Source organism: Eleutherodactylus coqui, chromosome 5 (assembly GCF_035609145.1).
Source record: "Eleutherodactylus coqui strain aEleCoq1 chromosome 5, aEleCoq1.hap1, whole genome shotgun sequence".
Taxonomy (NCBI): Eukaryota; Metazoa; Chordata; class Amphibia; order Anura; family Eleutherodactylidae; genus Eleutherodactylus; species Eleutherodactylus coqui.
The window spans coordinates 90,984,051-91,009,870 of NC_089841.1; the positions used below are offsets into that span (position 1 = coordinate 90,984,051).

At 46.9% G+C, this 25,820-nt stretch overlaps 1 protein-coding gene across 1 annotated transcript in view; it reads left to right on the forward strand.

Annotated features, from left to right (window-relative positions):
• Positions 1 to 3,285: 3,285 nt before the first annotated feature.
• Positions 3,286 to 25,820, forward strand: part of TBCA (tubulin folding cofactor A) — a 44,617-nt gene continuing 22,082 nt past the window's right edge. The window contains exon 1 of the mRNA XM_066602847.1: positions 3,286 to 3,426. Within this exon, the coding sequence (XP_066458944.1) occupies positions 3,374 to 3,426 (53 nt within the window). The 5' untranslated portion in view covers positions 3,286 to 3,373. The remainder of the gene's footprint in view (positions 3,427 to 25,820) is intronic.

Consider the following 25,820-nt stretch of genomic DNA (forward strand, 5'->3'; position numbering starts at 1 on the left):
ACAGAGCGGCCAGCAGGGGGGCAGGGCGTCTGCAGGAAATTTCGCTCCTCTTGCTCCCCCGCCCCTCTCCATTGACTTAACAGTACTGAATGGCCGCTATATACACTGAGCGATCAGCTCATTGTCCATCGTTTATGCAGCATAAACGATGAGCTGATCACTCATTGTAAATGTTATGTCAATGGAGAGGGGCGTGGGAGAGCTAGGAGAGAAATCTCCTGCAGCCTCCCCGCTGTGAGCCAGCCATACTAGCTCCCATGCAGGTGATGAGTGTCTGGCATTGTTTGCCTGACATTCGTCCCGTCTAAAAGGGTCTTATGGTTGCTATTACATAAGAGCTAGTGGTGGCTGCCAGTGCTTATGTTTTTCTGACAATTATCGGACTGAGCTTGGAAGCGCAGGTTCAGTTCAGCAATTAGCACTATTACACGAGCATTAATAGTGTTCATGTAATAGCAGCCTGAGGCTTCTTTCACACGAGCGCATATCGGCCGGCCGTTTTCACAGCCGGCCAATATATGTTACGTTGGGAGCAAAAAATCTGGTAAATGGGCGCACAAATCAAACATTTGTGTGACCGTTCATATGGCCTGGTGAGGCCGGCGCTGAGCTCACCAGGCCATCGCTCTTTTTCCCTCCCTCCCCATCGCAGGCTCACCTCTCCTAGGCTTAGCTCCGCCCATGTCCCGCCCCTTGCCATCACCATCAATGGGAGGAGGCAGGGCGGGACAGTGCTGCCCCCCTTTCCCGTTGCGCAGAATGAGCGGGGAGAAACAAGAGGTGAGCCTGCACGGGGTGGAGAACAGAGGGAGGGAGTTTAGCAGCCACGCTGCTTAACTCTTTTCCACCTACAGCCGCTGCCATGGGCTACAGCAGCAGACAGCAGCAAGGGGCGGAGAGCACACTAGCTCCTGCCCTGTTCCGCCTCCCCCCCTTGCAGAGAGCCGGCGAGGGGGAGGGAAGGGGAAGACAGTTCAACTGCATATACGCTACCTCGTGCATCACACGGTAAAGTATATCGGCCCGCCGTTTTCACGACCGGCCGATATATGCTTGTGTGCATAAGCCCTAACAGCAATTTTGAGCAGAGTTTTCCAACACATTAAACAACACTTTTTAAACCCACCCCATCATTGTGATGGGTAATGAGGAGCGTTAAAGACCGATAAAACGCACGGAAATAGAGCAGACAGGGCTCTAAAATAGTGGTGTTAGAAACGTTTTAAACGCTGCGCTAAACGGTGTAACAATTGGGCTGCGTGAGAGCAGCCTAATGGCGGCTTCAGATGAGCGCGCGCAGAAATACGCGTGTTTTAGCGCAACGTATCGCACGGTTTACGAAGTGGATTTGCATACATATTGGTGCATTGTACTGCACTGAACGCAAAAAAATAGGACGTGCCATGATTCTTTTCCTCGCAGCATGTGTTTTACTGTCCCACTGAAATGAAGGGGCGATGTGTTCCGAGGAACATGAAAAGATAGGACACCGCTCATGTGTAGGACTCCATTTGAAAGAATGGAGTTCATAGTCGTGCGAGATTTGTGCGTCTTGCAATGCACAAATCTCGAACGTGTTTCTTGGCTGTGTGAAACTGGCCTTAGAAAGAGGTAGAACTGTAATGGACGTACATATATCTCCATTGAACATATATTGTGCAAACGTAGTTTGGGTCCATTTGCTGTTGTCTTCTATGTATATGTTTACCTTTCCTTAGTATCCCATGTGGCAAAGAGTGTTCAGGCAGCAGTATGCAGTCCTACGCTCTCGCTCACGACCTGAAGGTTGCGGGTTAAATCCCTGCTTAGTTCAGGTAGCTGGCGCAAGGTTCACTCAGCCTTCTGAGGTCGGTAAAATGAGTACCCAGCTTTCTGGGAGGTAAAGATGACTGGGGAGGGCAATGGCATAGCAGTCTGTCAAGAAAACGTCACGATGTGATGTCACCCTAAAAGTAAGTCACGACTCGGTGCATACACCAGGGGACTTTACCCTTTCTTAGTGTAAAGCTGTATGCTACAGCTTATGTGAACAGTTTTGCATGCTGTCTTCAGTCCATACAACAGTAAGGGCCGCTGTCACATAAGTGATACAGGACGGTTTTACACGAGTGTATAGGTGCATTTATGCGCCTATAATACTGTCACGTATACAAATTTCGTTTCCGTAAAACTACAGGTATTTACGTCCATGGTCAGGTTGGAAAACTTGTCTGTATGACAAGTACAAAAAATGGACTTTTACAGATGCAGTCATACCATTTCTTAGTTATTTGGGAGGAGGGGGGTGTTGATGCGATGACTGGAAAAAGTTTTTTTTTTAACTTTTAATATTTTTTTATAACAATTTAAAAAATCTTTCTTGTTACTTTTCTTTTTTCTTAGTCCCCACAGCGGACCTGAACCTGTGATCACTTACATAGTATAATGCAATAATAGGGTATTGCATTATACTAAATTATAACAGGCTTCCTCTTAAAGATGTGCTATCGTCACATCAGAAGTTCCCATTTGACACCCGGATGGCATCCCCACAATCTTATTGCAGCAGGGACATTTAAATGCCACGGTCAGAACTGACAGCCGTATTTAAAGGGTTTAGTGCGGTGGTCAGTTATTTTTTATTGTGGCTGTTGGCTAATAGAGACGACCGATACCCGCTGTGAATGAAGCGACTATGGCTCCCGAGCCCGCTCCATACACAACATATGCAGCGGACAGCTATATACGTGCAACCAGCGACTATTTTAGGGTGAGCTGAGATTATGCAACCAGTGCATGGTTGCTGCCCATGTTTACATGGCACATTGGCTGCTGTCATTTGCTCTTTAGAGCGATTATTTGGGTGACCGTTGCCCCGTATATAGTCCCCCTTATGGCGGCTGCAGACCGGCGTGTATGCGTGCGCAGACAACAGAAGCTATTGTTTTCAATGGGATCATTTTTCCTGCTGTTTTGCGCATGCATTTCATTCGAGCGTAAACAAAATGTGACCTGCTCTATTTTGCACACCAAAGAAGCCATAAGAGTCTGTGGCGCACATATGTACGCACGGGTATGCACCAAACACTGCGTATCCCTGTGCGCACTGGCACCTAATGAAGTGACGCTTGTGTGAGCCCGACTTTCATAGAACTGTACTTGTGATACCACTCAGTAAAGTCGTACGTATAGGCACTATATCGGCAGCTTGCTGCTATTACCCTACAGCCCGGTGGGGCCGCTATCAGTGTGTACCGCACTACAATTCATGGCAACGAGATACTCTCACGCATGCGCAGAAACGCCAGACGCCGCTGCCGTCGTAAGTGAGCGCAGTGCGCATGCCCCGTGGTCTCGCTGGTGACGGCATCGCGCTTGTATCATCCCCGGTAAGATGGCGGACCCACGGCTGAGGCAAATGAAGATCAAGACCGGCGTAGTGAAGCGGTGAGTGCAGCGGGAGGAGGTGTATGAGACTGCAGCGTGCCGCTGCCTCCTAGGCCTGACACCGCGGTCACGTGACAATGGAGGCGCCTCGTCATGGTGCGCAGGCCGCACTGTGAAGCCTCTGTGTCACGTGGTCGTCCCTATCCACAGTAGTCTATAGTGTCCTGCGCCGCGCACATACATGGGGTGGCATTGTGGTCGGGAACTCTTTATATTTTAAGGCTCTGTGCCCCTTATACCTTATCACTGCCACTTATTCACCCTGGTATGACTGGCAGCCCCTCACCCTCTGAGGAAAACTCTGTTGCCCATAGCAACCACACAGCTTTCATTATGTAGCTCTTGAAAAAATGAAATCCGCACTGTGATTGGTTGCCACAGCAGCAAGCGCCATTGTCTTTCAGACGGTTTCATAACATTTGCATTAAGATGGCTGTGACTTTGTTGCGTTTTGCCCTCCATATCATCACTGCAATACCTGGAGCTGCATTTACATCGCCATAGAAACCATCAGAACGAGGCTACTGTCGTAGACCGAGTCTATACTGCCACGATCCCCCAACAGCAGTCTAAAGTAGGGCCCCTCAGGTGCCAGCACCGTTTATACGAGCCCATAAGGCCCTGTACACACCTGTGTCTGCGGTTCTAGACTATTTCCGTGGTCACAGCCGGATCCGCTGGATCTGTGGTAGGCTGGACTCAGACAATGCCGAACGGACATCCATTAATGCTTATGGGGTCTGCCCTGATCCTGCTTCACGGACCCCATAGGCTATAGTGGCCTAAACGTAGGCAAACCATGCATGTGGATGTCCTTGTTTAGCCAAGGAAACGTTTTTGCGCAGGATCAAAAATGGTAGCCTACTGCGCCTTTCTGTCACACAAAACAAAAGCTAGAAAACTTTAAAATCCGTTTTTTTTCTCGTACTGCAGTAATGTTTACGTTTACATGTGTTTCACACTTTTGGTTTTTCCTGCGGCGGTTCCTGTATGGAATTCCAACTTGACATTTAATAAAAAGATTACAGTAAGAATGTAAACTTAATATTCTTGTCAAAAACGGATCGAAGCGCACTAAAACGGATCGCGCACACGATTTAAAACCGATGCCTAAAACGCAGCAGTTATGACCCTTTCTTTCTTGTATGTTTTTCGTATCAGTGAAACGCATATTACCATCCCAATGTGGATGGGCCCTATAAGCGGAATGTGCATTATTTTTGTTCTCGCCACCTTGTTTGCCCGCTATGGTTTTCATTACGTTTGGAGCGCCGTTGCCAGGTGGGTGGTCTCCACAGCCCGGTGCTAAACGGGTTGTCCAGTTCCCCCCAGCATTGCCCCTATACCACCACAATAAGAGCAGTACTTGCTGCAGCCCCGCCGTCCTTTCGGTGTTTGTTGTGGAAGTGATGTCACAGGAAGTCACCTGACTGGTGCAGCAGCACTGCCCGCTCTTCCTATATCTGTGCTCACATCCTGGGCGCCATGATGCCAGGAGTTCAGAACGGAGATGCAGTTAGGTGACTACCTGTAACATCATCTTCCACAACACCGGAAGGACGGCGGGGCTGCAGTGCTGATCCCCACGGCAGAGGACTGGGAGGTGCTGCTCTTTTTGTTGTCTTATCACAGTTGGTGGTATACAGGGACTGTTGTTGGCTAATCGGACAACCCCTTTAAACTCTTCCCGACATGTCTGCTAGTGGTTCCCGCATTGCGCCATACATGTATGGCGCTAATTATCAGGTGACTTGGAAGCTGAGCCGCCACTAATCAGAGTGGGATCGCAGCTATAACTCACAGCTGCAGTCCCGCCGCAATCACTGGGTTGGAGCTTAGCTCCAATCCCAGTGACTTAACCCTTTAGATACCAGTGTCTGCATAGAGGGTTTAGAGAAGGAAAGGGTTTACGCAATGAGGTCATGGGGTGCGGACTGTTGTCATGGCAAACGGAGGTCAGATCATGACTTCCTAGTCTGCCATGTATGGTGGCCTGTCTCAGTTCATCACTGACAGTAATAAGCCGTACAGTGAGACAATGTACTGCACTATATATTATGTATTGTGTTTCCCCAATAATAAGCCCTACCCCGATTTTTCTGGATTTTTAGGGGGGTCTTGAAATATAAGCCCTACCCCGAAAATAAGTTCTATCAGCATTACATAAAAAAAAAAAAAAAAAAGGTATACATTACCTAGCATGCTTCGTTCGCCCACAGAGCATCACTTCGGTATTAGTGTATCTTGACGCCACCAGGAACTCCTGGTGGAATCAAGATTGACAGGGGGGTCATGCCCCCTGTACGTGATTGGCGGTGTCGGCTGCCAGGTCCTGGCTACTGCAGCTGTGAGCCGGCGCTGTTGCCTCCTTGCATGCGCTCCCTCTGTTACCTGGCTGCAGTGCTCCAGCTGTGAACGCACGCTGCCTTTCACAGTCTGTTTCGCCTGCGCTCTTGCCTCTCCGCTGCCCGGCCCGAAGTGAAAGTTATACATGTGCAGTGCTGCAGTTGTCAGCGTCTCTCGCCTCTCATAGTCTGGTAATGGCGCCTCATGCCGCTGTGGACTCCCTGCTGCCGACCCCGTTCAGCAGTTAGCGGAACAACACGTTGGGCAGCATCCTTCTGGAGCGGTGGCAGCTAAGGCACTTACACATGGCCCTGCGCGGATGCATGGGGGAACCACTGTATGCTTTACGTTCTTCTTTAGTGGGCTGCCAGGAGCTGGCAGCCGACCCCGCTGTCCAGCCAATCGGGTACGGGGGGCGTCACCCCCCCCTGTCAATCTTGACTCCACCAGGAGTCCCTGGTGGCGTCAAGATACACTAATACCGATCACTTCCTGGTTATGGGATTCATAAATACCGCCTCCCGCAGTAAACAAGCCCTCACACTGCGTCATAGATGGAAAAATACGAAAATTATGGCTCTCAAAATAGGTCAAAGAAAATTGGCTGAATAAAAGGGAGGCCCCAAAATCCACAAGGTGCTCCTTGACTTCTGAAGAATCTGTTGGACCCTAAACAGCACAGCTATAGGGTGGCTTCACACAATCGTGTTTTTGTGCGTGCATACACGCGCACAAAAATACGCTTATATTAGAACAAATGCATTCCCTATGGTGTGTTCACATGTCCGTGTTTTACAGGTGCGCGCCTGTAACGATAGGACATGCGTGCACCATAGGGAAAGCACGCATTGTCTTCAATGGAGACGCGGCTGCTGCCGGCGGCTCCACTGAAGACAATGGTCTGCCGGCACCCCTGCATTGATTTTTAGGGAAGAGCTTTACATAGAAGCCCTTCCCTGAAAAACAAGAATTTTAGTGTAATAAAAAGTCAAAATAAATACTTACCTGTCCACCACTGCCGTGTTCCTGCGGGGATGAAGGAAACATCTGCCGCATGCAGCAGATGTTTCCTTCATCCCCTCGGAGAAAAAGAATTCCCAGTTAAGTCACTGCCTCTGATTGACTGAGCACAGGGACCAATCAGAGGCAGCTCTCAGCTGTCATTCAATAGCTGAGAGCTGCCTCTAATTGGTCACAGTGCTCAGCCAATCAGACGCAGCCCATTCAGCAGGCGGAGATTTTAAATCCCCTCCTGCTGAATAACCCTCAGAGCTGTGCAGAAGAGCCGGCTGGACGTGGCTGAGCCCCGGCAGCTGAAGAAAGGTGAGTATTTTTTTTTATTTTTATCACCATTTTTTCTTGGTTTTCAGGGAAGGGCTTAGATTTAAAGCCCTTCCTTGAACATCTATTACAAGATGCTGGCAGCTGGATCCCCTACCGCAGCTGTCATCTGTGACAGCTGCAGTAGGGAATTCTTTATTCCCTGCAGGGATGAAAAAATCCTTTGCTGCATCTGTCACAGATGTGGCAGGTGCAGCAGGGAATTCTTTTTCCTTGCGGGGATGAAGGACACATCTGCCGCATGCAGCAGATGTGTTCTTCATCCCCGCGGGGACACGGCAGCAGCGGACAAGTAAGTATTTTTTTTTTTTTTTTACACTAAAATTCTTGTTTTTCAAGGAAGGGCTTATATGTAAAACCCTTCCCTGAAAAAAAACGCAGGGGTGCTGGCAAACCATTGCCTTCAAGGCAATGCATGGACCTTAATACACACGTGTTTTTGCATGTACATAGATGTGCACCTATGTACGCACAAAAACACGCTCATGTGAAGCCACCCTTACTGAGGGCAGACTAATCTCATTCATTTCTTTGTGTCACAAACTTGGTGGATGAAGGTGGTGCTGTGGATATCGCTTCTCTGGGTTTCAATAAAGCCCTGGATATGGTTACACATAAAGAGCTCATATTTAAGGCCTCATGTCCGCGGGCACGCACGGAATCCACCTGTGCCCACAGCTGAAGACCCTGCGTACTTGTGCCCATCTTCTTTTTTCTGTACTGCGGTTTTGGGGCAAAAATGTATATAAGACAGTGTCTTATTTTGGGGGAAACACAGTATCAGAGGGTTGCTGTTAACGGAGTGTATTCTGAAGAGGGTGAGTTACAAGTGGGGGCCACAAGGGTCTGTTCTGAGTCCTATTCTTTTTAATATGTCTATAAGTGTCATAGAAAAAGGTTTAACAGGTAAGGTCTGTCTGTTTGCTGATGACACAAAAGTGTGTAATAGGGGTGGTTCTCCCGGTGATGTCTTGAACATGGAGAACAATTCAGCCTTACTGGATAGATGGTCAAAACAACGGAAAATGCAGTTCAATGTTTCCAAATCTGAAAAAATGTGGTTAGGGAGAAGAAGTTCTTGAACGGAGTATCATATTGGCTATTCTGTGTGATCTAGGACTTCAAAAGAGAAGGATTTCGGGGTTCTGATTTCTGACAGCCTCAAAATGAGTCCACAGTACAGTCGGGCACCAGGAAAAGCAAGTAGGATGCTCAGCTGCATAGCTAGAGGTATAACCAGTAGAGAGGGGGAGATTGTGATCCCACTGTATAGAGCTCTGGTGAGACCACATCTGGAATACTGTGTTTAGTTCTGGAGACCTCATATACAGAAGTACATTGATAAAATAGAACAAGTCTAAAGACTGCTACAAAAGGAGTGTAAAGTCTCAAGAATAAAACTTATCAGGAAAGACTCAAAGAACCTAATTTGTATAGCCTGGAGGAGGGAGGGGAGACATGATGGAAACCTTTATATATGTTACATGAGGAGAGAAGGGAGAGGGGAGACATGATGGAAACCTTTATATATGTTACAGGAGGTGAGGAGAGGGGCATGATGGAAACCTTTTATATATGTTACAGGAGGTGAGGAGGGAGAGGGGGACATGATGGAAACCTTTATATATGTTACAGGAGGAGAGAAGGGAGAGGGGGACATGATGGAAACCTTTATATATGTTACATGAGGTGAGGAGAGGGGCATGATGGAAACCTTTTATATATGTTACAGGAGGTTAGGAGGGAGAGGCGGACATGATAGAAACCTTTATATATGTTACAGGAGGAGAGAAGGGAGAGGCGGACATGATGGAAACCTTTATATATGTTACAGGAGGAGAGAAGGGAGAGGGGGACATGATGGAAACCTTTATATATGTTACAGGAGAAGGGAGAGGGAGGATATGATGGAAACCTTTATATATGTTACAGGAGAAGGGAGAGGGAGGATATGATGGAAACCTTTATATATGTTACAGGAGAAGGGAGAGGGAGGATATGATGGAAACCTTTATATATGTTACAGGAGAAGGGAGAGGGAGGATATGATGGAAACCTTTATATATGTTACAGGAGGAGAGAAGGGAGAGGGGGACATGATGGAAACCTTTATATATGTTACAGGAGGAGAGAAGGGAGAGGGGGACATGATGGAAACCTTTATATATGTTACAGGAGGAGAGAAGGGAGAGGGGGACATGATGGAAACCTTTATATATGTTACAGGAGGAGAGAAGGGAGAGGGGGACATGATGGAAACCTTTATATATGTTACAGGAGGAGAGAAGGGAGAGGGGGACATGATGGAAACCTTTATATATGTTACAGGAGGAGAGAAGGGAGAGGGGGACATGATGGAAACCTTTATATATGTTACAGGAGGAGAGAAGGGAGAGGGGGACATGATGGAAACCTTTATATATGTTACAGGAGGAGAGAAGGGAGAGGGGGACATGATGGAAACCTTTATATATGTTACAGGAGAAGGGAGAGGGAGGACATGATGGAAACCTTTATATATGTTACAGGAGGAGAGAAGGGAGAGGGGGACATGATGGAAACCTTTATATATGTTACAGGAGAAGGGAGAGGGAGGATATGATGGAAACCTTTATATATGTTACAGGAGGAGAGAAGGGAGAGGGGGACATGATGGAAACCTTTATATATGTTACAGGAGAAGGGAGAGGGAGGACATGATGGAAACCTTTATGTTACAGGAGGAGAGAAGGGAGAGGGGGACATGATGGAAACCTTTATATATGTTACAGGAGAAGGGAGAGGGAGGACATGATGGAAACCTTTATATATGTTACAGGAGAAGGGAGAGGGGGACATGATGGAAACCTTTATATATGTTACAGGAGAAGGGAGAGGGAGGATATGATGGAAACCTTTATATATGTTACAGGAGAAGGGAGAGGGAGGATATGATGGAAACCTTTATATATGTTACAGGAGGAGAGAAGGGAGAGGGGGACATGATGGAAACCTTTATATATGTTACAGGAGGAGAGAAGGGAGAGGGGGACATGATGGAAACCTTTATATATGTTACAGGAGGAGAGAAGGGAGAGGGGGACATGATGGATACCTTTATATATGTTACAGGAGGAGAGAAGGGAGAGGGAAACATGATGGAAACCTTTATATGTGTTAGGCCGCCTGCAGACGAGCGGAAATCCCGCCGCGGGATTTCCCGCGGGATTTCCGCCGCTGAAAGTCTGCATAGGAGTGCATTACAATACGCACTCCTATGCAGACGGCCGCGGTTTGGCCGCGCGAAATCTCGCGCGGCAAACAAACCGCGGCATGTTCTAATTTTGTGCGGAGCACGCACTCACCTGGCCGCCGGCTCCGGTCTGCGCATGCGCCGGCTGCGCGGCAGCCGGCACATCAAAGAGCCGGGGCCGCCAGGCGCGGGTGAGTACGCGCTCGCCCCTGCAGGCTCTGGGGTCGGATCGCGCGGCGAGATTTCTCGCTGCCGGATCCGACCCGCTCGTCTGCAGGCGGCCTTACAGGAGGAGAGAAGGGAGAGGGGGACATGATGGAAACCTTTATATATGTTACAGGAGGAGAGAAGGGAGAGGGGGACATGATGGAAACCTTTATATATGTTACAGGAGGAGAGAAGGGAGAGGGGGACATGATGGAAACCTTTATATATGTTACAGGAGGAGAGAAGGGTGAGGGGGACATGACGGAAACCTTTATATATGTTACAGGAGGGGAGCAGGGAAAGGGGGACATGATGGAAACCTTTATATATGTTACAGGAGGGGAGAAGGGAGAGGGGGACATGATGGAAACCTTTATATATGTTACAGGAGGGGAGAAGGGAGAGGGGGACATGATGGAAACCTTTATATATGTTACAGGAGGAGAGAAGGGAGAGGGGGACATGATGGAAACCTTTATATATGTCACAGGAGGGGAGAAGGGAGAGGAGGACATGATGGAAACCTTTATATATGTCACAGGAGGGGAGAAGGGAGAGGAGGACATGATGGAAACCTTTATATATGTTACAGGAGGAGAAAAGGGAGAGGGGGACATGATGGAAACCTTTATATATGTCACACGAGGTGAGAAGGGAGAGGAGGACATATATATGTTACTGTGGCGTATATAGACTGCAGCACAGAATATCGTCAGCCGGGGAAGAGAGTTCAGCTCTGCTAAACTCCCTCTTTGCCCCTTGCTGGCAAAGAGAGGGGGTGGGACAGGGCGGAGCTTAGCAGAGCTATTAGTGCTGAGCTCCCTCTCCCTCTGTCTGCCGGCAGTTCCAATTGGCTAATCGCAGCCAAAAGATAAGACAAGTCCTATCTTTTCCGGCTCCAGGAATCGGCACTGTATGTGCTATTTTTTTCCGGACGGCCATTGTTATGTTTTATGCACCGCAAAGTCGCCCATCTGAGCGGATGCATTGGAATCCAATGCTTCAGATGGTCGCAATTTTCGGCCAGCATTTTATCACGGCAAAATTGCGGCGATAAAACGCTCATGTGAATAAGGCCCATGTTTTTCATGACAGAGGTGAAAATTACATGACCACCCCTCTGTAGACTGTAGGAGAGCGGTCCATACATCTAGAAGTTTCCTGTCCCATTGACACTGTGTGGTGGAGACTACCCGCTTGTCTATTTATTCATTATCACCATATCGCTATATGCTGGCTAAAGCCAGTACTGCATGAGGTGACACATTGGATAGGCTCCGACAGCAGAGAGGCTGGCAATATACAGTAAGAGAACCCCGACGGACGTCTTCCAATATCGGAGCTGTACAGCCTTAAATCATAATGTCTTCAGACATCAGACAGTGGATTGGAAAGGGTTAAAGGGAACCTGTCATCTGGTTTATGCTGCTCAAACCACAGGCAGCATGAAGCCAGGACATGCATGTACATTGTTGGCGTACATGTCTTGTTCCGAAATGCTTGGCCTTTTTCAGAATAAAGATACTTTGAAGATCCTTTCCGAAAGGAGTCCCGAATCACAGGGCCGAAGTGGCGCTGGCCTTTCTACACCTACATCATCTAGGGAAGAAGAAGGCCGGTGTGGCACTGTCCCTGTGACTCCAGGCTCCGTTCAGAGTGCATCTTCAAAGTACAGGGGCTATAAAAAGTCTCCACACCCCTCTCAAAAAGGCCATGTTTTTGTCATGTTAAAAAATCCGACAAAGAGGAATCATTTCAGATTTATTCCCACCTTCAATGTGACCCATCTTATGTACAAATCCATTGAAAAACAAACTGAAATCTTTCAGGCCTCCTGCCCACGGCCGTGTCGGACTTAGCCACCGGAATATCGCAGTAGAGTCCGACATGGCGCCCCACAAAGACCCCATACTCGCCTCTCCGGATCTGCCACGTGAGTCCGCGCCGGCGGTGGTCGATGTTGCATAATCACGCGATACTTCTGCTGTGCTCACAGCGGAAGTATCGTGTGACGGACGACTACAATGGAAGCCGGACATGCGTTTTTTCGCGGCAAATAGAATGTGCCGCGATTTCTTTCACGTGGAATTCCGTGGTAGAATTCCGTAGTATGAACATTGCATGGCAAAAAGCTATTAGGTTCAATAGAATCTAATAGCTGCGGAATAACGCTGCGGATTCCCGTCACGTGAAAAGCGCCATAAATCCATCCGTGGGAATTAGCCCTAAGGGTGGGAAAAAAATAAAGTGGTTGCATAAATATACACACCCTAAAACTAATAAATTGTTGATGCACCCTTTGATCTTATGACAGCATTCAGCCTTTTTAGGTAGGTGTCTATCAGCATGGCACATCTTGACTTGGAAAAGCACTTCAAGTATGTCAGATTGCAATGGCATCTCACATATAGCGCCTTCTTCAGGTCAATCTGCGGATCTTCAATAGGATTCAGGTCTGGGCTCTGGCTGGGACATTCCAAAACTTTATTGTTCTTCTGGTGAAGCCATTCTTTTATTGATACGGAGGTATGCTTTGGGTCATTGTTGTGCTGAAACGTGAAATTTATCTTCAGCCTTTTAGCAGAGGCCTGAAGGTTTTGTGCCAAAATGGACTGATATTTAGAACTGTCCATAATTCCCTCCACCCTGACTAAAGCCCCAGTTCAAGCAGCAAAAAAACAGGCCCAAAGCGTAATGACCCAGACCATAACACATTCTCCCACATACTTTTTGCAGACTTGATGTAGTTTTTGGCATAACTTATCTGGGCTTGGATGTTTTCCTTTGTTAGAAAAGTCTTCCGCCTGGCCCCCACTATCCCACAGCCCATACATATGGAGAATACGAGAGATGGTTGTCACATGCACCACACAACCAGTACCTGCCAGAAATTCCTGCAGCTCCTTTAATGTTTCTGTCGGCCTCTTGGTGGCAGCCTATCGGACCACTTTTCTTCTTGTCTTTTCATCCATTTTTGAGGGACATCCAATTCTTGGTGATGTCACTGTTGTGCCAAATTGAATCCACTTCTTGATGACCGTCTTCATGTGTTCCATGGTAGATGGAATCCTTTGGAAATATTTTGCTACCCTTCTCCTTTCAACAATCATACCACTTTGATGTATTGTAAGCTCCTTATGGCTTTTGCTGAAAAATGCAAATAAAAAAATCCTACTACATATAAGAGCTAGAGTTTATATGGGGTAAATCCGAATCCCTGTAAATAATGGCAGCGGAGTACTGACTACTATTTACCATGGGTTTAAATGTGATCGGCTAATTCTGAACACAACCACATCCCCAAATATAAGAGGGTGTTCAGACTTAAAGGCACCAAAACTAAAATAAAGTCCATAATTCCCTCCACCGACACGGGAGCCTACAGTGCAGGACTTCAGTGGGGACACCAGTGACAGCGCTCCTGCCTGCTTGCATATTTGTCTACACTAAATAATTTCAATTTGTTTTTTAATGGAATTGTACAGATATCGGGTCACATTGAAGGGGGAAATAAATCTGAAATGAATCATCTTTGCCAGATTTTTTTAACATAACAAAAACACAGCATTTTATCAGGGGGTGGAGACATTTTCTATCCATTGAATGCTTGTTCTGAAATTTTTCGGAAAAAAGGCCCATTGACACAGGACGAGTGTCGGGCAAACGATGCCCAACACTTGTATCTGTGTCCCCGCGCTCCTGTGCTCCTGCTGCATAAAAGATGAGCGATGAAGCTCATTGTGCAATTTAAACAGCGGCCGTTCAGTAGCGAACGGCGGCTGTGTTATCTCAATGGAGGGGGGCGGGGGAGCGAAAGGAGAGAAATCTCCTGGACTGCCCCCCCCCCCTTCCCCTGCTGGCCACTCCGTGACCCAGCCAGCTCTGCTAGCTCCCATGCAGGAGCACAGGAGCGTGGAGATACAAGGACGAGTGGGTATTAGTGTATCTTGATGCCATCGGGAGCTTGGGGTTTGACAGGAGGAACGCCCCTGTCACACCCCCAGCTCCCGATAGGGTGAAGAAGCCAAGGTCCTGGAAGGACCTAGGAGCTGGGGACGCCACTTACAGTGCGGGGGCAAGCTGAAGCGGGAGACATGTTGCAGGAGGAGTGACACCCGGGGACCTCAGTGACAGTGCTCCTGCCTGCTTTGGCCGCAGGGGGAGCCGACACAGGAGCCTACAGTGCAGGGCTTCCGCGGGGACACCAGTGACAGGGCTCTCGCCTGCTTGTCCCTTAGGGGGAGTGCAAGGGGGAGGCAACGTTAACAGCGGTGCAGGAGTGGCACCCGAGGGGGGGGGGGGGTCAACAGCGCTGATGCGACTTGCACCGCTACCGGCTGGTTTGGCCGTGGGGGGAGTGCCAGCGCGATACTACAGTGCCGGGTGAGCAACGGCATGGGGAACGCCACTCAATGTGCTCCCGCCTGCTTCGGCCGCAGGGGGAGCACACGGGGCCGTGGGGGGGAGGATCCTGTCAGCAGCAGTCATGCTATGAAAATAACCATGCAGCTATTTGTGTCACGGATGGAGGTTTAGGGTGAGGGGGTAAGTGTAACAGTTAGCCTTATATTAAAACTCTAAACCTAACTGTGACACTTACCCCTCACCCTAAACCCTCCATCCCTGACAAAAATCATAAAACTGTGCTGGGTGGAATGGAGGTGAAGGGCTCCACAGATGTTAGCTGCTGCATGAGCTTATCGAGCTGCAAGGACCTGCAGCCCATCCAGCTCTGCAGCCAATCAGGTGCAGGGGGCGTCACCACCCTCTCAATCTTGACTCCACCAGGACGTCAAGATACACTAATACCGGACGAGTGTCCGGCATCGTTTGCCCGACACTCGTCCCCTGTAAATGGGCCTTAAGACATAGATACGTGTCCTGCCTGTCATGGGTCTATGCTGCCTGGTGGCAGGCTCCCTTCAACTTGTAGCTCCATAGATAATCATGGAAAAATAACAGTGATGCAATATGGGAAAAAACGTTTTTTAACATAGTTTACTATTCCACAGACCTGCAACGTGCTTCATTATTGATTGGAGAACTTTGATAGACGTTGAACTTGTGGGTAGTTGGAATAGTTGTGCGCTGACACAGAGGTTGAGAGTGATTAGAACATCGGCTTTATCTTGGAGAACATATGCGGAGCTGTCGGTGTGGCGGAGGGATCCTGGCGTGTCCATAAGTTAGTCATTAATTGCATAAACCATCCTTAAATATGTCTTTTTCTATCCATTTGAAACTAATAATGGCTTTCAATTTAAAGTGAATAGAGAGTGCTAGGGCCATGCAAAAACAGCACTGACACTGTCCCGTTGTTTCCTTCCGGCTAAATGAAAGTGACATCAGTAGATTAGAATGAGACTAAGACAATTCACATTGCAATTGTGTTAGTTTAACTTTAACAATCTTTTAACACTCTTGTTTAAATGTAGCTGACATACCATAATTACAAATCTACAAGCCTTGATTAAAGAATTTTACATCTGAACCTATGGGGAGCATGTATTGGATTTTTTTTTTCCAAGAAACCTTTTTTTCCCCTTTTCCAAAGTTGATGAATTGGCCAAAAACCATTGCTATAAAAGTACAATAAAATGGCACCAGGGGATTAGAGTATAACATCACAGAATATTTTACTGATTTTATACATCTTGGGAGTGTGAAAAAAAATCCATCTAGGGTTGGGGGGTTTGAACACAAATTCTTCTGGTTACTTGACCACAAAGGTTTTACCCACAATTTATTCATTGGTTTACTCGTATCCAAATCTGAACATTTTTAAAGTTTGGTGAAATATGTCACAATTGGTTTGTGTTCACAGTGCTATGCTTGCATCAAGAATATCTGAACTCTGATGAAGTATTCTTAAAGTTGATGGGTTCCGTCAAGATTTGCTGGCATCCCTTTGAAAACTGAGATGGCATAGTTGTCATTTTGTAAATTGAAGCCATGATTCTAGTGTGAACAGAGCCTAAGCTCCACAAGCTTAAAGGGCCACTCTGGCAAAAACACATTTTTTCATCCCTGTTTGGAGACAAACTATATGCCCACAAACACCCACAACTTGATTCTCTGGCAGGACAATGGGTGCACATCATCTGCCCTCCCGCTCGTGTCACTCACCCCTCCGCTGCTCTCCCTTGTCCCCTCCCGACTCCTGCGCTGTCAGTCTCCTCGCTGCCGTTCCATCTGCGCTGCAAACAGTGCTCCGGTCTTCCTCTTGCGCCGCTCTCCGTTGCGAGGACAGTGACAGTGGGGCCGTCGGCGGCGGGGGAAAGACAGCAGCTGGAAGCTTGCATGGACGGTAGCAAAGGGCAGCAAGAAGAGAGTGACAGTGGGGCCGGCAGCTGCTGATGCGGCGGCGGGGAAAACGCAGCTGCTGGGAGCTGATATAGACGGGAGCAAAGTGCAGCGAGGAGAGTGCCAGGCGGGCCGGCTGCTGCTGAGCAGACAGTGATAGCAGCAGGGAGACCGGAGGTAGGAGCTGACACGCCAGTCAGCACAGCGACGGGCTACGGGCCAAGCAATCAAAAGTTGTGGGGCGTGCATTTTGCCTCCACCCATTCTTCTGGTGGAGACAAGATGCACCAGAACCCCTCCTGTGTGAGATTTATCCCATTAAACCTATTATGCATCAGCACAGTATTACATTGTAATAACTGCAATAGGTTGTATGTAAAAAAAACAAAAAAAAAATTGAAGCCTTGTTGGCCAATCTAGTGAACTACACCAACTGCAATATGTTGTATGTCAACAGAACAATGTGAAACCATCAAATTCCCTCTCTTTCTAAAGGACGAATCAAGATGATGGGGGCAAAATGGGAATGTTTTTTTTTTTTTTTTTTGTATCTCCTGTAAAATTTGATAGATTTTACATACCTATTGCAGTTACCACAGCTATTAGCTAGAAGCTGTATTATTTCTACCTGATGGGAGAATAGTTTAATTATCATTTCCTTCTACATTCACCTAAATAAGCTACAAAGCATAAGTATACAGTCAGGAGAATGAGCTGTGATCTCCTTCATTATAACTGTGTGACAGGAGCTGTGTGATCATCATCACTAACTGTGATAGGAGTGTCTGTGTTCCCCACTAGGTAGTTTCTGTGGTAGGGTCCATGTAATAGCAAAACACAGACTGAGAAATTGATTAGAAATTGAGGATAGCTACGTAATAAATAAAAGACAGATCTAGACAATGTGAATTCAGTTTTGTGGTGAACTTTTATCAAGGCGTTGTTTGGTTAGTGGACAATATTTCTGCTATAGCCCCAACTGCCTAAAAATAACGAACTGAGCAGTACTTACTCATCCTCTACCGCGGTGATGTTGCCCCGCTGGCCTCTCTGTGATTGTTGTGGAAGATGTCAGCAGAAGTCACCTGACCGCTGCAACGTCACCGCCATCAGCGCTCACAAACTGGGCTAATGATGCCAGGAATTCAGAACAGACATGCTACAGCCTCTAAATAATAGCAGTTGGGTGAATGCTATGACCATCCATGCTGTAGTTCGTACAGCATGGATTCTGGGGAAAAAAGGAATTTGCCTATCATTTCTAGGTGCGACTGCCACGTGGAAAGCGTGTTGGGTTGCTGCCCATGGATATGACCCATTGATGGCCAAAATCCCTATGCAGATCTGCATTAAAATCCGCAGTATTCCTCCGAGGCTCTGCCTCACAGTTCTGCGCTGATAAGTTGTCAAATCTACATCTGAAAACTTAGATCTGACTGTAATGCCTGTGTGATCGAGGCCTTAACTTTCCTTCACCACATGGACTCCTCTTACGTTAGTGTTATCTGCCCTTAGGCTGCCTGTCCACGGGCGGGTTTTCATTGCGTTCTCCGTGGCGATAATCCGGCCACAGGTAACGCAGTGAAAGCTCTCCATAGCATTGCTATCGAGAGCCCCCCCCCCCCCCCCCCCCACACGAGCTGAGAATCATTGTGATTCTCCGATTGCGGCCGACAAATCGCAGCAGATAGGCTGACCGGCGGAGATCCGTCTGCCGGCTCCTGCTCCCGTGGCGGAGATCCGCTGTGGGATACCACAACGCCCATGGACAGGCAGCCTTATAATGTACTTTGCAAAATACTGTTACTTACTGTAATCTATTTATTGTTTTTTTACCCCAGAAAACTGGTATAGAAAACGTCTTAACTGTCCCCCTAATTTTTTAATTATTGGTGCCGAATTGCATGAGGAAACATTACGTTGACGAGAAATATTCAAGGGGATATCCTGTGAATTGTTTTCATACAAAAAGTCGTGTAATGCAGTTTGTAGCATGAATAAATATATTTTTCATTTTTATTTTGCATCTGCCTGTCACCCTTGGTGCTGTTGCTAATCTGTGCAGGCTGGGGGCCAGCTGTGGACAGAATTGGACTCCTTCCCCTCCTGGCAGCTGACAATATAGTCCCTTCTTACCTCCCTCAGTAGAAAGAGTCATCTCGGCTATACAGCTATGTATTGCAGAGGCTGCTCCTCCTTATATACACATGTATTGTCCGGCTTTTATCACAGCACTAAGGATTGAGCAGGACTGTTATATACTGTAAAGCCCCCCAACCTCTGCCCGTTGGCTGGCTGACTTTCACATGCTGCTCATTTCAGCAGCTGCCACTTATGTAAACTTGTCTGATGTCATCAGTCCTAAATAACATGCATCCAAGTAGCCTCACTAACCCGAAGGGCGCATTCAGACGACCGTATATCGGCCGGCTATTCACGCCGGCCAATATACAGCATCTCTCTCTGTAGGGGGAGGAGGCTGGAAGAGCCGGGAGCAGTGCTCTGAGCTCCCGCCCCCTCTCTGCCTCCTCTCCACCCCCTCTCCGAACCTCTGCACTATTTGCAATGAGAGGAGGTGGAACAGGGGCGGGGCTAAATTCTGGGAATTAGCTCCGCCCCTTCCCGCCTCTCCTCATTGAAAATAGTGCAAGGGGGTGGAGAAGAGGCAGAGAGGGGGTGGGAGCTCAGAGCACTGCTCCTGGCTCTTCCAGCCTCCCTCCCCCTGCAGAGAGAGACGCTGTATATCGGCTGGCGTGAATAGCCGGCCGATATACGGTCGTCTGAATGCGCCCTAAAGGGCTACAGTCTTAGCAGGTCAGCATCTGCTCACACTCATCTCTTCTCACTGCTCTCAGGCAGGCAGCATGAGTCAGGGGGCGGGACTTCCAGCAGACATGCCTAGTGTCAGGCTCGTCGATTGGATACAAGGAGAATTTTTTTTCTTAAAGAGACAGTGCAACAATGGGGCTAGTTGCAGGACTGAAAAGTCTTGTCGCCGTTTGCAAATTGTTGGCCATATTGGCAACTATGTAGGTCACCATCTGAAGTCCTGTAGTTGCGTGGGAGTGAATGGGATTTTGAAAATTGCATGTAATAAACCATAATCACAGTTTTCAATAGAAGCACTTTCACCCAAAAAATTTTTTTAGCACAATTGTTTTTTTTTTTTAATTAAAGCATACATCAATGATTAATATCAGGTCACCAAAACAGCGGCCCGTGGCTTTTTGATCCTTAATGGAAAATATAACCTCTCTGTAACCTGACATCTTACAAGATAATATTTATATCACTAACAATAATTAAATATTTTCTACTTTGTTCTACTTTGATCTGTGCCTAACGAGGACCAGGAAGAGGACCCAAACTCTACCTTTTACAGCGTAGATCGTTAATTTTGCTGTCTTGGCCTACATCTTAATTTTCATACTTTGGCGATGCCATATGTGGTATCTCTGCTCTTATTGTTAGTGTAAATGCCAAGCTGCCATGTTGTAAATCTGAGGTTTATTGTCCCCTCAGCAGACAATACTTTAAAACACATTCTCATTTTATGTGAGTATAAACACCCAATCTGAGTAAAAGGGAGTGAAAACATCCAACTTTTTAATCCGTGCATCCCTAAGTTAAGTGTTAGATTTGTTAGTGACGGGCAATGACAGAAGTTATGGCTGTAAGACTGCTGCATGGGTTAAAATATATAATTGCTTGAGGAACACAGCATGTGTCCATAAAGCAAATATCATGCATATTTCTCAATTTCTTATGACAAATTAGTGAAAATATATGAGAATCATGAGCATTTGGGCAAAGTATGTTTTTTTTTAATAAAGCACCGATAGCACCTAATCTCTGATATTTAGGACAGTTTAAGGACTACATGTTGAAATGTTAAAATTAATCTTAAAAAGAAAAAAAAATGATATTGACTTTCTTCCTTTGTCCTGTATTAGTACACACTGGCGTAACGAAAGCGCGACGCATTGGATCACAAGCAGGCGTGGGCATATGCAGGTTGAGCACCTAGAAAACGGCTGCTTTTCATCAGCCTTTTGGATTGATTTCCATTGGTGTTTATGGAAGTTGACCACTAAAAAAAAATGCTAATTGACTCCTGGGCTCCCGGCGCCGGCGGTATTTTGTCCACCGCTAGTTTTAAAGAGGTTTACTTGTAAATGAGAATTACAGATTTTAAATCTTCGTCCGCATTCACAGGCACATCCCAATTAGATCGCTGCCACAGGTCTTATAATAGTTGGATAGACAGAACTTTTTACATGAAGCGAGGAATCTGTCAAATGAGCGAATGATAACGGTTATTTACTTGGAATGCCTTCACTTTACACGCTCCGATAACAGTTAAAAATGTTTTCAGCATTCACTTGATCTTTCAGGGGACCGCGCCATGGAAAGGGAACGAATAAACAATCCCCTTTTATATGTAACGATCGAATGATAATTTTTCTTGCCTGTATAAAATGCATGATAAGCAAACGAGTTAGCGTTTGTCATTCAAGCATCCGTATTTACACTGCATGATTGTTGTTCAGTTTTGCCCGATCCAATGAATTTTTGGAAAATTATCGTTCCATGTAAAAGGTCCCTTTTTCACCCCCAATGTCCCATGACAACCACAACATAATACTTTTAGGTAAGGAAAAAATGATCATGGCGTTTGCCAAACGTCTATCTTTGTCCTTCCTCAGACTATTAAAAAAGAGAAAATGCATATAAAAAGAGATCCTGCGCTTCTTGAGGGAGCAATGATTAAAATGCTTCAAGAAATCCCAAGTGACTTACTGGTGCTGGAGGTCCCCTCCGTAGAGCCTTTCTCCCCCACCCCCCAAAGACAAATACTTGCTCTTTTTAATCACCAAAAGGGGCGTCCAAGGGAGCTCCAGCCCGTGTTTGGATGAAATAACCAATATTTATTTAAAACGCACAAACCAACACAACAAACCAAAAAAACCATAGTACAAACATATAAAAATATAAATGCATAAGCCCTCGTGTCCACAGGTGGGTCGGATTCAACATGTGGGAGGCTGCAGCGGAATCTGACCCTGCCAACGGCCAAGGACAGTGCTTACCATCCGGGTCTCCACTGGGGATGTGTGTGGAAGCATCGGCCGGCGCACATGCACAGTAAAGATTTTTTTTCAAAATCTCCTGCTTTCCCGCGGAATCCGCGGCCCGTCTGCAATTCCACTGAAGCCATCCTTGTGGTTACCGCAGCGAAACGGAGCATGCTGCAATTTGTTTTCCAGACCAAAAGGCCCGCAAAACAAATCCACATGCTTGAATTCAGCTGCGGACGCCTATGTCTTCCTATGGGCGGCTTGGTCTGCGCGAGCATTCAGCAATTCAAATTTGCCCGTGGACATTGAGCCTAAGGGTGGCAGGTGCGGCACGTTTCGGCATCCTGTCACCCCTTTATCAAGCTGCCCCATACTGTACAGACCATCTTTATATAGCCTGGGACATTCTCAAAGTTTCCTCCCTTTAGTGACGTGACAACATCAAGCACTCTGCATTGCACCCATGCCCAGGGCTTGAGCGGTGCAGTCCGATATCTCAGGGAACGCACAGGGTCATCGATGGGCGGAGGGGAGTCCCTGCATCAAGATTGCGATGATGCTGTGCAAAGTGTCTGTCCCCTCAGCTAATGGACCGCAGCACTTACGCCCCAAGGGTGGAATGCAGAGCGCTTGACATCGTGATGACATTAAAGGGGAGGAAACCTTGAGAATGTCTCGGGCTATATAAAGATGGTCTTGCGGAATCTGACCGGTTTGTGTGAGCCTGACCTAACAGTGCGCTTAGGCGTGACGACTATCAGTCAAAAAATCGTAAAAGTGAATGGTGGTAGTTGATTTTGAACAAGAGCCAATAACTGAACTGCGACTAAGGATAGTTTGCTTTTTGTTTGTCGTTCAGTTTCAGCCAGCATACAAACCGTTGGTTCGTTCACTTCTTGTTGCTCGGCGTGTAACATGGGAATGTGATGCACTGAACGAGAAGTGCACGATTCTCAACAATGATCTGCTTGTCTAATGTGAACACGCTAATGACGTCACCAGCTCATTCACTGGGGCAAACGAGGACCATGTGAAAGGGCCATTATTTGCACTTTTTGGTTTCAAACATTTGACATCATAGGATCTACGAGAGTGTATGGTCAGTGTTACTACTGTGTGTGTCCAGTTACCGTGTATAGAAGATGCTAATTAACACAATGAATGGAGATGCCCTAACAACATTGGCGCGTTCCAGATGTCTTTTAACCAAATTATCAACATATATAAAAGATTATAAAAGGAGATTTCCAGCAGAATAAGGCTCTGATCGCATCGGTTTTGTGTCCCTTGCTTAATGTATGTGCCAGGATAAAGCTACGTTAAGCGAGTTCCTATGACTACTGCCATACAGTGGCATCTCATCCACAGGGTCCCATGGCATAAAAAATATATATATTCAGCTTATCTGTTTTTAGACTTCATACCGCTGTAAGCTATTCTACTATTTACTAAGCTTACTTTTTAATACTGATATACTGACTTCTACTTGCCATGTGGAAATCGAAAGCTTATGGACACATTTTTAGTGTGTATGTCAGGAGCTTTCCTAATGTACATACTAAAAGAATACCACAACTATGTGAATATAGCCTAAGTTTATTTTTTAGTTGACGTATGTACTTGTGTGATACCGGTGTTCAGTTGTCTCTTGACATTATGAACTCTCACCCAGAACTGTAGCCTTTTGGCATCATGTATGTGAAGCAATGATTTCATCCTCTTTAAGGGATCTGCTTGAAGAAAATCTGTCCCCAGGTCTACCCTGCCCAGAGGACATAAAGAAGTGACAGATACCATGATTTATAGCCATGTATCGCTTACAAAATCGCAAGTCCTTAGGTTCAGCACGAGCCAAGCGCAGAATCCTCTCAATGATCGGGACTCTCTGGACAGCTTTCTCTTTATGCACGGTATAGGGAGAAAGTTCTCAGTCAGCCATGAGGAAGCCCACCAGCCATGAATAAAGGACCTTGCTCTACTGAAGGTCTCTGCATAAATGGAACTGCTGCCGGGACAGGGACCCCAGTTCTTATGATTTAGTGAGTGTCCCAGTGGTTGTACGCACACTTTCGTATAGTTATCGCCTTTGTTGGACATCCTATTCAGAGTTGCGCTAACGGAGAAGTGCCCCTTGTTTCAGATCCCTCTAGTAATGTATCTAAGCCAAGGTATCCTCTACTTATGTGGCATCAAAGCACCCCCAAGGTTGCAATGAGACACAGTGCTGCACTCATCAAAAGCTCATCATGGCTTCCTTCTAGAGCAACGTGCCATAGGTGGAGGTGATTTTGGGTGATGACATGGCACAACACTTGAATATCATTCTGTTTTCCACTGCCTAACCAGATTTGTTTCTGTCTAACTTTCTTGACTGTGTTTCACGATTTTGTTTCCGGGGACTTGGAGTTTTCTCTTACAATATAAATTTTTCTGATATTCTTACTTTAAGCTGCCCTCACTAGTGACAGACGTACTGATTCCAGCGCTCTCTCACCTATAGTGCAAATTTCTGCACTTTTTGAACACGTCTACATCAACTAGCAGCTCCGTGCATAGGCTTCTGCAGCGCTTGCCGAGACAACGGTCCAGCCTGTTCACAAGCTGCCGCTTGCCCCGCTCACCCTCTGTGATTGTCACATTATGCAGTGCAATAGCTAGATAGCCGTTTACAGTGGGGTGAGCGGCACCTTCTGAACATGCTGGACCAATGTCTTGGAGCTGCCAGTGATGTAAGTGCTCAGGAACTAGACTGCTGAAATCAGCATGTCCGTCACTACTTTATGCTGCCCTTTATTTTAAATGTATCTATATCTCTTAATATAACAAAGGTTTATTTATTTTATACATTTATATAGCGCATACGTATTCTGCAATGCTGTACATCTCTTGATGTCTCCAATGTCTTACATTCCAAGTTCACCTGGGGGCAAACCAGAATATCTAGAGAAAACCCACATAGACACGTGGAGTACATACAAGCTCCATGTTGTTCTTGTTGGGATTTGAACCTAGGACAGTACTAACCACTGAGTCACTGTGCTGTCCCAGTTTCCCATCCTCTCCCTGGTGATCCAGTGCTGCAACCACGCAGTCTTCCGGTTTTGGAATGGCTACCCCCGTTCTGCTGGCTTCATGGCACCTGAGTGGTGATAACCATGATAGCAGCATGGGACCACTGCAGTGGTTTAGTAGTAGCTATTCCAAAACAAAGACCAGGAGGACCGCGGGGCATAATACTGGATTGCCAGGGAAAAGGACAGGTAAATATAGCTAATTTTGTCGTTTTAACAGATTTAAAAAGGGTCGCGTACTCAGCCCATACACTGTCTCTGCCGGCAGAGCATGTGGACTGAAATGTGTAAAGTGCCACGGGCGTCTCATGACATTTTATGCATACGGCCGTGGGCATGAACCCTAAGATGCATTTTTGAAAATGATATAACACACAGACAACCCCTTTAAACACTACCTCACCATTGGTACCTCACCTCACTAGGCAACATTGGTGTGTGATCTATAGTAATGTCACATTGCATGGTGTCCAATGGCTTCTTTTTTAGGATGTCAAAGGGGTCGTACCACAATTACAAGTTATCCCCTATCCGCACAGTGAGGAGGAGACTGAATGGGAGCGCTGGTCGTGCAAGCACACCGTTCACTCTCAATGGAACTGCGTAGATGGCGGCACCCACTCGGCTATTTCCATCAGCCCCATTGAAATAAATGGAGCACCGACTGGGCATGCTCAGCCGGTGCACCATCCACAGTGACTTCACTGCGGGGAGAGAAGTGACCCCACAGTGACGGGCAGAGAAGGTGATGAGAGTCCCATTCTCGAGATAGGCGGTGAGACCTTCACAGATTAGCAAGGTACCCCCTATCTGGCA